The 18,026-nt window shown below is 38.3% G+C and overlaps 1 protein-coding gene across 9 annotated transcripts in view; it reads left to right on the top strand.

Annotated features, from left to right (window-relative positions):
* Positions 1-18,026, top strand: part of ENOX2 (ecto-NOX disulfide-thiol exchanger 2) — a 271,731-nt gene that overhangs the window by 244,578 nt on the left and 9,127 nt on the right. For 8 of the 9 annotated variants that reach the window (XM_068532780.1, XM_068532779.1, XM_068532773.1 and 5 more), the window contains 3 exons: positions 8,407-8,521; positions 12,977-13,158; positions 15,292-15,399. In XM_068532780.1, the coding sequence (XP_068388881.1) occupies positions 8,407-8,521; positions 12,977-13,158; positions 15,292-15,399 (405 nt within the window). The remainder of the gene's footprint in view (positions 1-8,406; positions 8,522-12,976; positions 13,159-15,291; positions 15,400-18,026) is intronic. The other variant, XM_068532772.1, reaches the window with a different exon arrangement.

Raw genomic sequence — 18,026 nt, 5'->3', positions numbered from 1 at the left:
ATAGGCCTCAAGTTCTTCTGTTCCTATGTGTAGCTTCCTTACCCAGCCAGCCCTGACACTTTCCATCTATGTATGCAGCAACTCTTTCAACTTCGTTTCTGAGTCCTCTTTGCCAGTCTAGTAGCAGTCCCATTATATCTATCAATGCAGGTTGTCATATTCCTTAATAGTTAAATAGCACTTGTATGGAACTTACGTATCATAAGGCACTTTCACATTGGTTAGCTCACCTACGTGAGCCCCTCAATAGATGTGGTGTAGTGGAAAGAACCTTGGACTTGGAGTTGACATGAATCCAAATCTCAGCTCTGACACGTTATAGCTGCGTGACTTTGAGCAAGTTAGTCAGCCTTTCTCAGTCCTTATTTCTTCACCTGGATTAAATGAGATAAGAGATATGTAGACAGTATGAAAATATAAATGCTATATAAATAAGAAATAGTATTATTTCAATTTATCATTAACAACTCCATAAGGAATAATAAGTAAGTAGAGTGTCCATGTTTTACATGTGAGGAAACTGAGACATAGAAATGTTAAGCGATGTACACACAATTACACAGCTAGTAAGTGGTCAATTCAGGCCTAGAAATTCTTCTTCTTCACTCTGTGCTCTGGTATAAACTGCCTTGTGGTCTTGAGTCAGTCATTTAATCTTTGTGAACCTCAGTTACCTAATCTATAAAATGAAGATAATAATCTATTCCTCTGTCTTTCATGAGAATACATGACATAGTTTGCATGGCAACAATTTGAGAACCGTGAAGAGAGATTAGAGGAAGATAAGCCCACCTCTGCTCATAAACCAACAGTCTCTGAGCCATCAGTTATGGCTCGGCAAAGGGATCTATGAGTCACTAGGGAGAAATCCTTGAAGACATCAGCCCAATGGAGGGTAGGGTCATAAAAAGCCAGTAAAGTTTTTAATTGTTAAAAAAAAATAATTAGTATCAAAAAAGGAACCGATTATCTTACTGTAGCACAAAATGATTTTAGAATGCTAGGGCTACCTCATGTCGTTGAGCCCAACGAACAAAATTCAACATTTCAATTCAGACGTTTACTGAACAGATTCTCTGTCTCAGGTATCATGACAGGCAATGCAGTATGAGATGGTCTTTGCCCTCAGGGAGCTAAAAAGGTAACAAAAGTGATCAAGGGGAGGGTTGGAGTTTAGCACTTAAATTTATTTATTTGTTTTTAAAATTTTTATTGGGGAATAGTTGATTTACAATGTTGTGATAGTTTCAGGTGTACAGCAAAGTGAATCTGCTATACATATACATATATCCACTCTTTTTTTTTTAGATTCTTTTCCCATATAGGCCATTACAGAGTACTGAGTAGAGTTCCCTGTGCTATACAGTAGGTCCTTATTAGTTATCTATTTTACATATAGTAGTGTGTATGTGTCAATCCCAATCTTTCAGTTTATCCCTCCCCCTCCTTTAACCCCCTGGTAACCATAAGTTTATTTTCTACATCTGTAGCTCTATTTCTGTTTTGTAGATAAGTTCATTTTTTTAGATTCCACATATAAGCAGTATCATATGATATTTGTCTTTCTCTGTCTGACTTACTTCACTCAGTATGACAATCTGTATGTCCATCCATGTTGCTGCAAATGAGATTATTTCATTCTTTTTTATGGCTGAGTAATATTCCATTGTATATATGTGCCATATCTTCTTTATCCATTCATCTGTCGATGGACACTTAGATTGCTTCCATGTCCTGGCTACTGTAAATAGTGCTGCAATGAACATTGTAGTGCATGGATGGCTATTTTTGAATTATGGTTTTCTCAGGGTATATGCCCAGTAGTGGGATTGCTGGGTCATATGGTAGTTCTATTTTTAGTTTTTTAAGGAACCTCCATACTGCTCTCCACAGTGCCTGTACCAGTTTACATTCCCACCAACAGCGTAAGAGGGTTCTCTTTTCTCCACACCCTCTCCAGCATTGATTGTTTGTAGATTTTGTGATGATGGCCATTCTGACTGGTGTGAGGTGATACCTCATTGTAGTTTTTGATTTCTCTAAAAATTAGTGATATTGAGCATCTTTTCACATAGCACCTAAATTTAAAATATCCAAAATCCTTAATTTAGTTTGAATAATTCAGAAAAATAAAAGTTGAGAGAAAAATGCTCAGTATGTCTTCCAATTGTAGAAAAGCAGTATTAGTCTCTACCTTCCCTTCAACGCACACATGTATCCATTTTAGGGGGTGGAAGAGGCTGTTTGAAGTGCCCCACCCATTACAGAAAGCCCTGCTGATACAGTATGTCCTTTTTCATGGGAGGAGTGGAGCCTCTGGTTGGAGAACTGACTTGTCTAGGCCACAACCCTTTTGTAAACGAATTTGCAATAAAATAGTCTCCATTAATATTATTCATCAAGGCTCTCTGTAGTTATAGCAAGCCTACCTATCTGGTGGGTATATGCTTGAGTTTAATTACTTCCTCAGTAAAGATAGCTATGCCAGTAAGCCGGACATTTCTCTGGGGCTGTGGAGAGCTGAGAGCTGTATACCCTATCACCTAATATTGTAGCAGAGCTTCCTTGGCACAGTGATGAGGATAAAGCACACGGCCAGCATGACTTACTACATGTTTTGTGATATGCCTTGTAGGCTTTGTAGGAACCCAGAAAAATGCTTCCTGCCTGTTAGATTGGACTAAATTAAGGTCTACCCTGAATACCTCAATCTTTATAAGTAAAACTACTGACAGTGGAACATAGCTCATGACCTTTCTCTGCCATTGCATTCCCTAAACCTAAAAGATTTCTTCTACTCTATATTGGCACCTCTTTAAATCAAGGTTTTAAATTTTTTTTAACCTCTGCGTACTTTCACTTGATGACAGGCAACTCTGAGGACTAAAAGGAGGTATCCTGTAGAAAGTGACAAAACTGTCCTCTTAAATTGGGACTGCCTCTTAGCACCCCACTGAGAATCAGAGCATCTCAGTGACCTAATCAACTAAACTGACTTTTTCTTGACCTAGGCATCAAAGCTACAACTCCTAAGTTAGGGGTTTCATCAAGGTAGAAGGGTCTGACATTGAACCTTTTCTACCAGTTGCCTCGGGGAATAAGCCAGCTGGTGACCTCCTCGCATCACAAAGTACCTGTTATTTGTCTCATTATCATCCTGCTTCCAGCAGCAGACACTGTCTCACTCTGGTGAGAGAGAAGTTATGAAGAAGAAAAAGTCCCCACCTTCAGGGAGCTAAGGCAGTCACTCTGGTAGCATCTGCCAAGCAGACTAGTTTGATAATGGGTCTTTTTCATTGGTTTACTTTCCTGATTTACATGTGTGTGAGGCTCCTGCTGATACAATTTGAAAGGGTAATAAAAATAAGAGAAGGCTGAAGTCCCTCCCCTTACTAAAAGTTAGCATCTACAGTGACTTTACTGACAGTGCTGTGTGTTGTGGGAACTCTTTTTCTATAGAATCATTCAAAACCTGTGTGTTTCTCTTACTGAGATCCTGGCCTAGATTACAAGTTAAACTTTGGATGGTATATAAGAAGCTAGAGCCATAGCAGTAGGCACCAAGAAACTCCCTTGCATTCTCCCTAATGTGAGATTTTTATACCATTGGACCAGAAGAAAGGGTACATGGTGATTACGTACTAGCATTCTCGTGAAATGAAATACTGTGATTGCTAAAATAACTTTCTAGATTTCCAGGCCTATCATTCCAAACCCCGAAGAACTGGTTGCAGATAGATGTTCAAGTTATCTGCATACCCTCGTTTTAGGGCCCATTTGCACTAACACTAGCTATTGGCTTTCAGCCATCAAACCCCATGCTAACAAAATTTGGATCAACCTAATTTGTATTTCCATTATGTAGCATACAATAGACATTGATTAAGAGCCTGTGTTTGTGCTTTGCTTCATTGGCTTGAATGATATCTCAGAATCAAATTTCTATGTAAGTGTAGGAGCTATCTCCCTATCCTCTGCTCCTTTCCATTCCTTCATCTGGCCCATTCCCCACCGAGTATCCTGTTAATTTTCAAAGTGTGGGTAAGTACAATTTTGTTACACAATTCATAAGGAACTTTGCTTTTATTATAGTCATGTTTCTATCATAAAACATGAGTAAGATGAATTTAAGTCCACATAAATTTTTTGGAAACTATATAGTTAGATAATTAACGTTCAATAATTTATGATTTGCCTACGTTATGATAAGTCAAAAATGTCAGCTGGTACAAAGATGATTCTTTTCAGCATTTTCCTCTGTCTAGGGTTTCAGTTTCATTCTATGTTGAAAGTGCTTTGTCCTCCATTGTGGAGCAATATGTGAATTTCTAAGCTTCGCAAAAAGTTACCACTAGAATAGACTTGAAGGCATTATAATGCATTTTGAGAAGTCACTAACAGTTCACTGTTTAGATTAAATATCACAGGTCTACCATGGGCAACAGTGTGGTATAAAAACTTTAGGAGGGCTATCTTACCTTTTTTGATGTACTCTATCAGTGACGTGACCCAGTCAATTTCAGGTAGAGAATTACAAATGAAAATTTCTGGAAAATGTTTTTCCATGTTATTGCCACTCTTTTGGCTTCAGCACTGGATCCAACTATCAGGATGGGAAAAGGGGCAGATCTGGGAGGCAGCTATTTCTCTTGCTGCCTGCACTTCAGTGGCTCAAAGTCCTCCTGTTGCCTGCTCCTGTGTCCAAGCTAGGTAGAATGCCTTCCTTAGGTAAATGCCACCTTTTAGCCCTTCGCTCTGAAGGTATTTGTTAGGATTTGATTCCAAAAGTAGAGCTTTTTTGATCCACCAGAGAATATAGAAAATAGGCATCTTAGATATCAAGTGCTTTACTTTTCAAAGAATTAAAATCTCACTTGCTTTACTTAGAGGTAGTGTCATTTACTGAGTGCTCACCTTAAGTTTATTGCAGTATAGTATCCTATAGCCTCTATTGTTCTCTCTGCCTTATCTCCATTCATGTGACTTAGTATCGATATTTACAGAAAAAGTAATGGTACGGACCTTAGTTTCTTTGTAGCTAAGAAGGATTGTCTAGTTAGAGGGCTCTAGGCTCTGCCACTTTGCCTGCCTGACTGAATAACTTAGAGCAAGCTTCTCCTTAGTTTTTCTTACCCTCATTTTATTATCAGCTAAAAGAACTGGTAACTCTTGTTTCTAAAGTATTTTGAGGCATTGAGGTAAAATTTGCCCATAGGTCCGTTATTTTTCTAGGGATTTTTTGAAGATGTGAAAGATCTCTAGATAAGCTGTATTACTTAGTTATTGAACATTTTATACTTCTAAGAAGAGATTACGCTTCCTTGCCCAGCTGGAAGCAGAAAAGATGCTTTGCAGATGCTGAGCAGCTACAGGGCGTGTCTTAGCTATCAGTTAGATCTTCTGGCCCTGGGACATTTCCCTAGAAGGAACACAATTTACTCTTCTGAGAAACACAATAACTTTCCCAGAGTTAGACAACATGTTTGTGAATTGAGAGTTGGTCTCTGCTTATACCCTCTGACAGTCTACAATTTTGTTAGGCAACTAGGAGAGCCACGACTTTTCCTGATGAAGTAAGTTGTACAATATTTGAATTTGCCAGTGTCAAACCTCATTATGATCACATTTCCAGTAACAGCTCTTTGATAACTGAAATCCAGACTCCTGAGAAAGAATGAATTCTTAGAAATGGCAATTCCTTTATTGTTCTCTGTGCAATGAGTTTGAATAAGACATAGCAAACGTCTCTCTTGACACAGTCCTTTAAAGTTCATTTTTCTCAAACAAGTCATTATTTTCTGTTTTAAGTAATGCCTCTGCAGCACATTGAGGGATCCTATGGTAGTATTTCTATTTTCTATTTCTTCTATTTTTCCTTTACTTCTTAACTCTCAGTGATAACACTGAATAGCTCACTTTTTAATAGGTAATTTTATTTATATTTAAACTTAACTTGATATAGAAATCATTATTTTTCCTGATAAAAGGAATAAAAAAGGAGAATATTAGTTGAGATAGTGATTAACTGTAGCATTAATTATTAAGAAATCCATTTAAAATACTTATAATCTCCCTAAATGGAGGCAATTTGCACCAGACAGCTTTGCACATTTTCTGTATTATGGCCCAAGTGGGGCTAACCTAGGCAAGGAATTCTCAGCTCACTGCTGAGGAGCCTCTGACAGGCATCAAGTGGCCTTTAAATGATTGCAAGCTGTTCCAAAATGGAGTGCTCATGCTTGATTTTTTTTGAAAAAGTGACTTTTCCAGTGTGATCTCAATCATTTCCGATGTTCTTCATGCCTTTCTGCAGATCTGTGTTTACATCTGGTAGCCCTTCCCTTCAGCCTGAAGAACTTTCTTCAGCTTTTCTTATAGTGCAAGTCTTTGGGTGACAAATACTCGCATTTACATTTGTCTGAAAATATATTTATCTCATCTCCATTCTTGAAAGAATTTTTCTCTGAATATAGAATTCTGAATAAATAGGTATTTTTTATTTCTTCTTGCACTTTAAAGAATTGTTTCCCTAACTTCTGGTCTTTATTGTTTCTGAAAGAAATCAAAGCATTCAAATTGTTTTTCCCCTGTTTATAATATGTTGGTTTTTTCTGGCTGTTTTTAAAAGTTTCTCTTTTTCCCCCCAGTTTTATTGATATATAATTGACATACAACACTGTATAAGTTTAAGGTGTACAGCATAATGACTTGACTTACATGTATTGTGAAATAATTGTCACAATAAATTTAGTTAACTAAAGAGTTAGAGTTTCTCTTTATGTTTCATTTTCAGCAGCTTGACTATGGTGTTCCGAGACATACTGTTTTTCCACATATATTCTGCTCGGGGTTCACTGAGTTCTTTGAATATATAGATTAATATATTTCATCAAATTTGAGAAATCCTCAACTATTTCTTCTTCAAATATTTTGAATCATTTAATCTCTCCTCTCTTTCTGTGATTCCAGTTAGTTTCTCTGTTCTTCAGATTTGATAAATTTGTATTGTTCTCTCTTTAAGCTTTCTCTGTATACTGTCATCTCTATTCTACTGTTAAGCTCATCCAAAGTTTCTATTTCTCTGCTAAGATTTCCTATCTTTTCATTCATTATTAACATATTTCCTTTACATCATTGAGATAGTTATGATAGCTGCTTTAACTCCTTGTTCTGCTAATTTCCAATATCTAGTTCATTTCAAGCTTGGTTTCTGTTGATTGTCTTTTCTCTTGAAAATGGGTCATCTCATCCTAGTTCTTGTAGGTATGTCAATTAACTGGGGGCTTTATCTGCTTATTGTGAATATTTTGCTTTTAAGTCTTTGGATTCTGTTGTATTCTTTCAAAGAATGTTGATTTTGTTTTCTTTTGTTTTAATGGTCAATTTACTTCATTGAATTTAAGCTAGAAATTGTCTCTCGTAGATGGCAACTCAAATCTCAGTTCAGTTTTTTAGCCTTAGCTGGGTTGTTTGGAATCTGCCATGTGCTTTCATGGTTCAAGGGTCATGCAGAAATTTGTACAGTTCTTATACACAGAATTTGGATCCCTCTCTCTTTGGCTATCTACTTTCTGGGATCCCCTCCTCACTTTCCATTGGCTTCCAGTGGTTGTCCTGAACTCTCTCCTTTATTTCTTTAGGATATGAAGACTTTGGATTTTCTATTTAAAATTTAGCCACCATATGAGGTGCTAGCTGTTGTCTGCTCTCAGACTAAAAGTCTCTTTAAAACTGGAAGACCCACACCCTTCTTCCAAGTGTCAGCTCCTCTTCGGAATATGCCTGTTTTTGTTCATTCTCCAATGCCATCAAGTAGTTAGGGATTTGGTTTGGTTTGTTTTTTTGTTCACAGAATATAGATATCATCCACGGAAGGGTTGATCTGGTAGGAGTTCAGTCCTGACAGCTCATTTTTACTCTAACTACTAAACCTGCAAATGTTTGATTAAGAGTTCTGTTGAGTAAGACTTTAAAGGGAGAGAGAAGAGGATAGAAAGCAGCAAGATCAAAGGATTTGACATGGGAAGGTGAACATGGCAGAACCTTAAGGGAAAGTCCAGAAATCCATGTAAGAGGTGGAAGGTATTTCATGGTCAACGGTACTCTCTAAAATGGGAGGGATACAAGAATCATCGGCTGCTAGAGCTCTGGGTATGGAAAGAAAGCCTATACAGGACAGAGTGTACAAAGTTTGCTTTGTCTATTGAGACTGTCCTCAGCCTCAACATGCCCCTTTGCCTTTGCCTTTGCCTTTTCCTCTGCCTTTGTCTTTGCCTTTGCCTTAAGACTACTCTGAAGTTTTGTTATACGTTTAAAAAGACCCTGCTTTACCTAGTCCTTAATTCTGTTTATTTCCTCAACATTTTCAAGGCTTTCCCACCTAAAGAGCATATCTTTTAACCTTAGGAAATTCGCAACATACATAATGATGAATTAATGGGAATCAGGCGAGAAGAAGAAATGGAGATGTCTGATGATGAAATAGAAGAAACAACAGAAACAAAAGAAACTGAGGAATCAGGTAAAGATTATTCTGCTTTGCTTTATTTAACTAACACCTACTGGAAGGGATGATATTTTAAAACCGTTAACAACCGGTAAGGTATGGGCACAAACCCATCAGACTGGAAGCAGCTAGAGACAATTGGTAAGGCCATATAAGTACACACTTGCTGAACGTCAACCCTGTGGCTACAGGACTTACTGTGGTCTTAATTTACTGCCATCTTTCATCATAGTACCTAACTAAAAGTGGACTTTCTCTTCCTAGGAGCATTGGACATTTAGGTGGTATTGTTCTATATTTGGCTTGGACTTATTAATAATACGTTCTACAGTAGAAACCATAAGACAGTTTATGTATAAATAGGTAACTAGCCAAACTTTTAGGAAAAAAGTTAGATCCCTACATCACTTATACTTTACACCAAAATTAATAACAGATGGATTGAAGATTCAAATGACAAAATATATATATAGCAAAAGAAATGTTAGAAAATGTAGGAGTTGGTTATATAATTTGGGATGAAGATCTCCAAAGATAGAAATCTTAAAGGATATTTTTGATAAATGTATCTGCATAAAAATTAAATATTTCTCTTTAAAAATCACAAAGTTAAAAGAGAACCTAGGGCTTCCCTGGTGGCACAGTGGTTAAGAATCCACCTGCCAATGCAGGGGACATGGGTTTGAGTCCTGGCCTGGGAAGATCCCACATGCCCTGGAGCAACTAAGCCCATGCGCCACAACTACTGAGCCTGAGCTCTAGAGCCCACGAGCCACAACTACTGAGTCCATGTGCCACAACTACTGAAGCCCGCATGCCTAGAGCCTGTGCTCTGCAACAAGAGAAGCCACAACAATGAGAGGTCCACGCACCACAAAGAAGAGTAGCCCCTACTCCCCGCAACTGGAGAAAGCCCACGCACAGCAACAAAGACCCAACACAGCCAAAAATAAAAACAAATAAATAAATAAATTTATTAAAAAAAAGAGAGAATCTACAAACTAAGTCGAAATATCTACAATATATGAGTCTACCTATCTGCTGCCTTCCATTGTGGTTACCTGGAGGTTTATTAGGAACCAAACAGGGGTCTACAAACAGTTGTCTGGGTAAAGGCTTTTGCTCTCACCTAGTATAGTCAGGACCTCACTGTGAGACGATAGCCATGGTATGGGTCCCCAGTGGAACTCAAATGGCAAACCTGTTGAACAATATAACACACCACCCTTCAATTTCATAACAAATCATCTTGGAGGGGGGTTACCATGGGAGAGATTAAAACATCAGCTAAAAGATGAGTGTTTTCAGGTAAACCATTCTATACAATCTTAGCAGTCAGTAAAGCACAGTGGACAAGACACTGGACCTAAAGTTAGAACACCTGAGTTCTAGTCCAAGCTCTGCCTTTCTTGACATAGAAAGGACTTCTTCCTCAGCGAGCCTCAGCTTCCACACTTATAAGAAATACATTATAAAAACTGTCTAACAGAGATTTTGTAATGGTTAAGTGAATTCATTTACTCCTTTAATAACTATTACATTCTCAGCCCTGTGCTTGACATTGGAGATATGGTATTATACTGCCCCCACGGTGTGTGTGTGTGTGTGTGTGTGTGTGTGTGTCTGTGTGAGAGAGACAGATAGGAAACAGATTGATTATAATGCAAATCAGGATTTATTGGTTCCTGTACTTGCATACTGAAGTGAGCAGCTCTAGCCACTTGAGTGATCCCAGAATCTTCACTCCATGAACAAAAACTCTTAAGGAAAGAAAATCACCGAGTCAGAATTTTTTAAAAGCATTTATTAGCTGTTACATCTGAATTTCCTCTATTTTTGCCATATGTTAGATCCCTAAACATATAAACCTCCATATATATTAAATAAACCCTTTGTAATCAGTGAATAGTTAATATTTTCAGAACAGCAAACTAATAACTGCAGACACATACTATAAACTTATAGCCAAGATAAACAAAAAATTTAATAATAATTGAGCTATTCAAATTATTTAAGTGTTTAGCCAGGATATTTTATAGCTGATTAATCTTTGATTTGTAGGATTGTCTCCACCTCAGTATCTGCAGTATTGTATACAGTATAAATCCACTGTTACCCTGAAATGAATGCAACCGTAAGTTTGAGCATCCACTTAATAAGTTGCTGAGTTTGAGGAATTATTGGGGGAGGAGAGGGGTATATGGGAGATTCAGATTGAATGCACTTACTAGGGTTATATAATTGCAGTTTGCTTCTGTATCTCTTTTGAGTTAAAAGCTGTATTGGCTACTGCACAGAAACTTATTCGTTTAGAGACTGGAAACTCCCTGACAGATCATCTTATAGCTATTTTCTTTCCTGTTCCACATGCCAGGATGCTGCTTTGTCAAATAAAGCTATCTACAATAGACTTAATGGAGCTTACCAAATAGCTTTTCTCCCAGAAGGTTTCAATTCATTTTAATTCAAGGACTTTTGTGCATTTTTCTTCCCCTTGATCGTACCTAATTTTGTTATTGCATGTCTGTAGTACTCAACTGCAGAAATCCTCCTCAGTGTGAGCCGGTGAGCAGGTCCTCAGTTTTTATCTAAATCAGCTACATGTTTTAGTTATCGCTTGGTTCCAATTAAAAGCTTAAGCAACTAGATCTCAAAGTTTTATTTCTCTCTCTCTCCATGCTACCAAACTTGAATTTCAGGAGCCTATAGCATGTTTTTGGTTAAATATACTTCCCAGTCTAAGTATGAGTCAAAGCTAGCAGTCTGTTACCTTTCCTTGAAGTGCCACAAAATTTCTGTTCTGTGAGATTCTCTATGGTAGCTAGCCCATATTTGTGATTCAGAACTGGAAATACTCTTGCCATGGAAGAAAAGACAGCTGTGCTCAAAGCAATGTGTTGAAGAGGGAGAATCACATCAAAGCAAATCATGATAGTGTGAAACTACTTCATTCTATTGTTAACCATGATGGAAAGTACATGTACCCAGTAAACATTAAGGATAGCTGTTCCCTTTCAGCATCTATCTTCTGCCTTCTTCACTTAAATTGGTGGTTTTCAGATTTGGTATATATATATAAGAATCACTGGGTTACCTTTTAAAATTCAGATTTCTGTGCTATAGAGTCTGCTTCAATAGGCCTGTAATAGGGTTTGGGAATCTAAATTTTATCAGCCATCCTAAATGAATTATATGATCATGGTCCAGGGAGCACATTTGGAAAACATTGACTTAGACTAATTCTCCACTTTGAACTTCACAAGTGTTTCTCAGTTTTTTCTCCCCCTTTAGGTGGGACAGAATGGCTAGAGGGGTCTGGAGCTGGTTGGTTCCCTGAGTTGGTTAGGCTCTGGTACTACCTGAGTAGGTTAGGCTATGGTAAAATCATTTCTTCTGAAGGCAGCCCTTTTATAGAAGAACATGATGCTCTGGCATATCTCAAGAGGGTTTCTTTTTTCCCTCCCCTGCTGGAAGCACATAGGAATTTTTCTCCAGTGTTCACTCTGAGGACCAGGTGGAGCCCCTGGAGATAAAACTCACAAAAGTGTAGGGACCTAGCTATGACTGGGTCTCCCTGGAGTTTTTAACTCTCAGACTTATTTACACTGAGCCTACAGCAAATTGCCAAGTACAGTTTAGGTTTTCCTACCTTGACACTGTTTCCTGTGGCGATATCTGCTCATGGGTTTCTGGTCTGGTAAGTTGTGATTCTCTGTATTCACCTGTTTGTCTCTCCAATTTTGGGTGTATGAGTTTGCCCTGTTACTTCACTTCTCTGTTGTATCTAAGAAGAGTTGTTGGTTTTTTTCAGTTTGTTCAGCTTTTTACTTGTTGTTAGAATGGAGTGGTGACTTCTAAGCTCCTTACATGCTAGACCATAAACTGGAAGTTGTTTTTTTTTTTTGGCCTCACTGCACGGCTTGTGGGATCTTAGTTCCCCAACCAGGGATCGAACCCGGGCCCTCAGCAGTGAAAGCGCAGAGTCCTAACCACTGGACCGCCAGGGAATTCCCCAGGAAGTCTTGTGTCTTAATTTTTACATTTACCTTTCCTCTATAGGATCAGTTAAGGCTGCATTTTTAAAAAAATAACTGTCAGCCAAATTATTGTGTGGACAGTCATCAGTTCAAGACAATTAGCCTTCTATTTTATTATTACAGGCTCTTATTATTTGCTGCATTTCAAGTAAAAGTAACTGATGTTACCTAGAAATATTTTAGTGATGTTTGAGGTGAAGAATTTGAAACACGATGAGGACTTTTGTGTGTTGGAATTCTGTGTTCATTTAGAAAAACGAGTCTTTGTGCTTTTGTGTCCATCTCTTGCTACCATGGCCACCTCAGATCTAAAGTTTCTCATTGAGAGGCTTTTTATACATGGCAATTTAAAACACCAAGTTTTCATGGTACTAAGGTGAACCACAACGGAATCTGGATATATGGTTTTTACTCCTTTGTATTGATTGTTTAGCCTTAGTATCACAGGCAGAAGCTCTGAAAGAAGAAAATGACAGCCTCCGTTGGCAGCTTGATGCCTACCGGAACGAGGTGGAACTGCTAAAGCAAGAACAAGGCAAAGCCCACAGAGAAGATGACCCAAACAGGGAACAGCAGCTGAAACTCCTGCAGCAAGCCCTGCAAGGAATGCAACAGGTAAAGACATTTTGGTTCTCTGAGCTTTTTGGAAGGATAGTAATCAGCTCCTCACTTGTAAAAGGGCCCCCGCAAGCAAATAGAATAGCAAACCTCTTATTTTCTTGGTATTGTGTTCTCTGGCATGGCTGAGGAAGGGATGATGTATTGTAGTTCATGAAATGTTCTGGTAAATGCAGAGATAGCGATGGATCACCAACTTTCAAAGAATGTGCATTCAGTAAAAAATACTTAACAATAAAACTACACTGAGCGTAACCTAATCTTTTCTTTATGCTACGGAATGTACTTTGGGATTTGGACAGGGTCTCAAGGTCATTGTGAAGAACCTTAATTACTTAGATATGCAACAGTGCTGGTGAATAAGTATCTAGTTGAGACAATGCTAAATAATACAGTCTTTTAGAAGAAATGGCAAGAATCCTACCCTTGATTTGGTTGGAAGGAGAGGTGTTATGGGTTTTTAAGTATCAGTGCTTTGGGGCACATAATACCAATTCGCTTTTGTTTTGTTTTGTTTTCACAGTCATTTATGTGAATGAGTTTACCAGCACGTTATCCCAAGTATAAAAAGTAAAGTAAATAAGTGCATCCAACTGTAATTGCATTCAAATACAACATTGTGTAACAGATGCTCAATATCTAGAAGTTTTATGTAACCACCACAGCAAGCCTACTATTTAAAAGATATCAACCTCTGTTCCCATTATAGTAAAGGAGTAGTACTTCTGAGTAAGGGTACTATCCCCTTCTGTCTTGCCGGATTACCAACCATTTTCCTCACAACTTAAAACTGTCCAATAATTTTTTAATTGTGTGCCTTGGAATTATCTAGGGCAAAGCTTATTGATGTTTGGAAATCACAAATTGTGAACAGGGAGTCTCTTCTGGCACAAAGAGCCCCATGTTCCTATTACTTCTGCTATCATTGTCTTCCTATGTGACAAGCAATATCACATTAATATTTTACCTTTCCTATTAACGAAATGTGTGAAGTAATGCTTACCTTCCTTTTACTGTCACCGTGGAGTTTAATTAGATCAGGGATCTAGTTTAATTACATCAGATATCTTTCCACCAAAAAAATACATCTCCTCAGCTAGACTTCAAAGAATTTCAACAATGTACATCGTACTGTGTCTTTTAGCCCTCCCAATGGTCTTTTGCAAGCCTCTGAAAAGCAAAACTTTGAAAACATTTTCTTGTTGTTGTTTTCCCCTCTTACCTTGATTTGAAACCACTCCACATAAGAATGGAGTGGTTCAATTTTAAACTAATGAACTTTTTTTTCATTCCATCACTTCAAAAACTTCGGTGAGACAATTAGGTCTCTACCTCCTGAAAAATTAACTTTACTCATTTTGATTACTTTTTATTGGAAAATAGCCTTGTAAACAATGGTAAAATTTCTCCCATCTTATCCCCGATAGATGTATAGTCTAATATGATGGTTAAGAGCATGGGCTGTGGGGTTGACTCAACCTGGGTTTAAATCCCAGCTCTGGCACTGACTATCTGAATAGCCTTAGGCAAACCATTAAACCTCTGTAACCTTCAGGCTTATGTATCATAGGTTTATTGTGAGGCTTAAATGAGATCATGCATATGAAACCCTTTGCCCAATACTTGGCACATGTTAGATGCTAAATACATAGTATTTGTAGTAATCATTAATGATGAGTCCAGTTCCTTGCCTACTGATAAGGGAACCAACATTTGTGAAATTTGGATTCTTTACTACTTTTCTCGCAGAAATTGAACTTGGCTTGGAAAATGGCTATTTGCAAGAATGCTTTACACATTAAGTTCTATGCCAAAATCAAGATATTGTCCACATAGTATTAACTGCACCCTACCCTTACATCTGGCTGGAATAGGAAAGTTAAGTGATTAGATCAATTAGTTTCTCAGACTCTTTCTTAAATATGAACAAATCCAAAAGATTCATAAGAGCCAGATAAAATAACTTCAAGTGAAAAGGATCTTGATTTTCCCTTTAGTATCTTTGCATGGAGAGATGATTGTGTGTGCTGGGGGAAAGTGAGGAAGGCCTGCCTAATATCTAACTTCAGCCAGTGTTTTTAAGTGAAGTGTGGCTTCTTAAGACTTGATTGTCTTTGGTCTTTCTTGTAGCATCTACTCAAAGTCCAAGAGGAATACAAAAGGAAAGAAGCTGAACTTGAAAAAATCAAAGATGACAAGTTACAGGTGGAAAAAATGTTGGAAAATCTTAAAGAAAAGGTACATGAGTACTAAGTGACCCTTTTCCCTTGCCCCCTTCCCCCTTTTCAGTGACAATGAAAATGCCCTGGAAGCTCCTACCAATAGGTATCAATGTGGAATGGTTGGTTGATTGGGGATTAAAAGCCCTTCTCCAGGGTAATCCTTGAATCAAGGGCTCTGCTTTTAGGTATGAGTCCTTGGCATTTCTAAAGGTTCTGGAGAGTATACTTTTCAATGAATAAAATGTCCGTCCATCCCTAACATTCCTCAGTCTTCCTTCTTGGAGAAGGTCAGAGTATACACCTCATCCCTGCTTCATCTAGTCAAGCAAATAACAACATAGAAAGCCCGTGTGACACAAAATACTTTCAATTAAGCATTTCATTAAACGAAGGAACACAAGTACAACAGAACATTGACATTTCTTTGCCAACACTCCATCTAGTGTAATAATGAGCTGCTGCAGGTTGAAATAGCCAAAACCAAAAGGGGGGAAACCTGGAAAGCAAACAAGGAGACACATTATTCTAAAGCTAGATAATAGCAACCGGGAAGGCAAAATGGGACTTTGCCTAATGAGAACCTGCAGCCATAGAACCTCCAGTGAGGACCTCTGAGAAAGTCTACTAACTTCTAGATGGATTAATGTATCTCAACCATGCATCGGGTGCCCAGTCTATTTAAGGTATGTAAAGTCTACTGATGGCATCTCCCTGTCACACCTCTCTAATTTCCTTTATGCCTGAACATTCAAGTGAACTTATCCTCTGAAAAGGAAGGCCCATTGACCATAGCTGCCTGACTTAATGTCTCAGAAGAAAGAGAAGATTAGCGGGCTTCCCTGGTGGCACAGTGGTTAAGAATTTGCCTGCCAATGCAGGGGACATGGGTTCGAGCCCTGGTCCGGGAAGATCCCACATGCTGCGGAGCAACTAGGCCCATGCACCACAACTACTGAGCCTGCGCTCTAGAGCCCGTGAGCCACGACTACTGAGCCCACGTGCCACAGCTGCTGAAGCCCACTCACCTGGAGCCTGTGCTCCGCAACGGGAGAGGCCACTGCAATGAGAGGCCCACGCGCCACAGCGAGGGGTGGCCCCCCACTCGCCGCAACTGGAGAAGGCCCACGTAGCAACGAAGACCCAGCGCAGCCAAAAATAAATAAAGAAAAATAACAAAAAAAAAAAAGAGAGACGATTAGGAGCTTAGACCAAGAGCCAGAAATCAATTCCACAGTTCTACAGTTCCACAAGAGCTCGTGCTTTTTCTCTTCTGTGCTCAGGGCAGGAAGATGCAATGCATACAGGCCCTGGGTGTGTTTGCCAGCATAGTGACTTCCCCTAGAGTGCCATTAAGAACTGGCAACCTTGGTGTAGTTGAAACAAATGATTGAAAGTGTTTTCTTCCGGAGGCCATTTGCAATATGCTTTTAATTTTTCCACTTCATAAAACCAACTTACTTTCCAGTTTTGTGGGTGTTATTAAAGAAATGAGCATAATCCCAGACAAATTCATTTATCAAGCATTTAATTGAAAAGTGCCAAAGCTGCTCTATTTAGCAGGACTTTCCTCATACTATCAGAGCTTCTAAGATGTCCCAGAGCTGCTACTTAGCTCTGTTTCCCTTCTTGCATAAGATGGAGTGTGTGTGTAGTGTAGCCAGAAGACTATAGATGAACGTGGGGTAATCCTAATGACATTAAGCTTAAAATCACTCTTCAGGATTGACATCACAAATTGACTTGAGGACATTTTCGTGTAAGCAGCTCTCTGCTTTGTAAAGTATTTCATTTAAAGAAGTGAAGGGTCAAATGGCATTGAAAAATCTTGCAATATTATACCTAAGTCTAAGTGTTTCCCATTTTGCAACTAAATATACCTTGAAGTGGCAGCTAAAGAGGACAGGGAGAGAAATCCAACTGATAATCAGAAAAATGTGAGTCAGAATATGTTTCTGTCCTGTTATTTTAAGTGAGGTTTCCTTCAGGGAAAGTCATGACAGTTCATTATAATCTGATCTTCTCTGGGAAGCTGATTTGTGACCAAATATTTCAAACTGTCACAATTAGGTTAGGAAGCAAAGTACCATCACATTAGACTGCAAAAAAAATTTCAGGTTGAAAGGAAAGCAATAAGTTTTGGTGAGGAGGGATATTTTTTCTTTTTGTTTGGGTTTCTTGACAGTAAACCACAGTGTGAGTTATTGTCAGTGTTTTGCAATAGAACAATGTGACTTATGTCTGTCTTACTGCAGAAAGAACTAGCTCTTTGAATCTGCTAGTAAAATTCAAGGTGATATCATGAACCCTCCCTTGAATTCTGATCGCCCATTTCCTACTACCTTATTGGCCATTCTACCCTTTAAAAGAGCCATTAAACTTTTTTTTCCAGTTTGTTTCCTTTTCATTTCTTTTTAATTTAACATTTTAACCGTGTGCTTCTCTTTAAATGAAGTTTATGTTATAAACACTCTGAGATCATTCCATTATTTCCAGTTTTAGGAAAATACTATTCCTCTCTTTTCTGTAACTGTTGAATATGCTTCCTAGTAATTCATAGTGTTCTATTTTATTTTTATTATTTTTCATGGTTAATATTGTCATCTGTGAAATTAGTTGTTTTATTTGTGGGGATCTAATTTTTCC

This window comes from Eschrichtius robustus, chromosome X (genome assembly GCF_028021215.1).
Source record: "Eschrichtius robustus isolate mEscRob2 chromosome X, mEscRob2.pri, whole genome shotgun sequence".
Taxonomy (NCBI): Eukaryota; Metazoa; Chordata; class Mammalia; order Artiodactyla; family Eschrichtiidae; genus Eschrichtius; species Eschrichtius robustus.
Note: the sequence above shows the minus strand (reverse complement) of the source record. Positions and strands in the feature narration are given on the sequence as shown.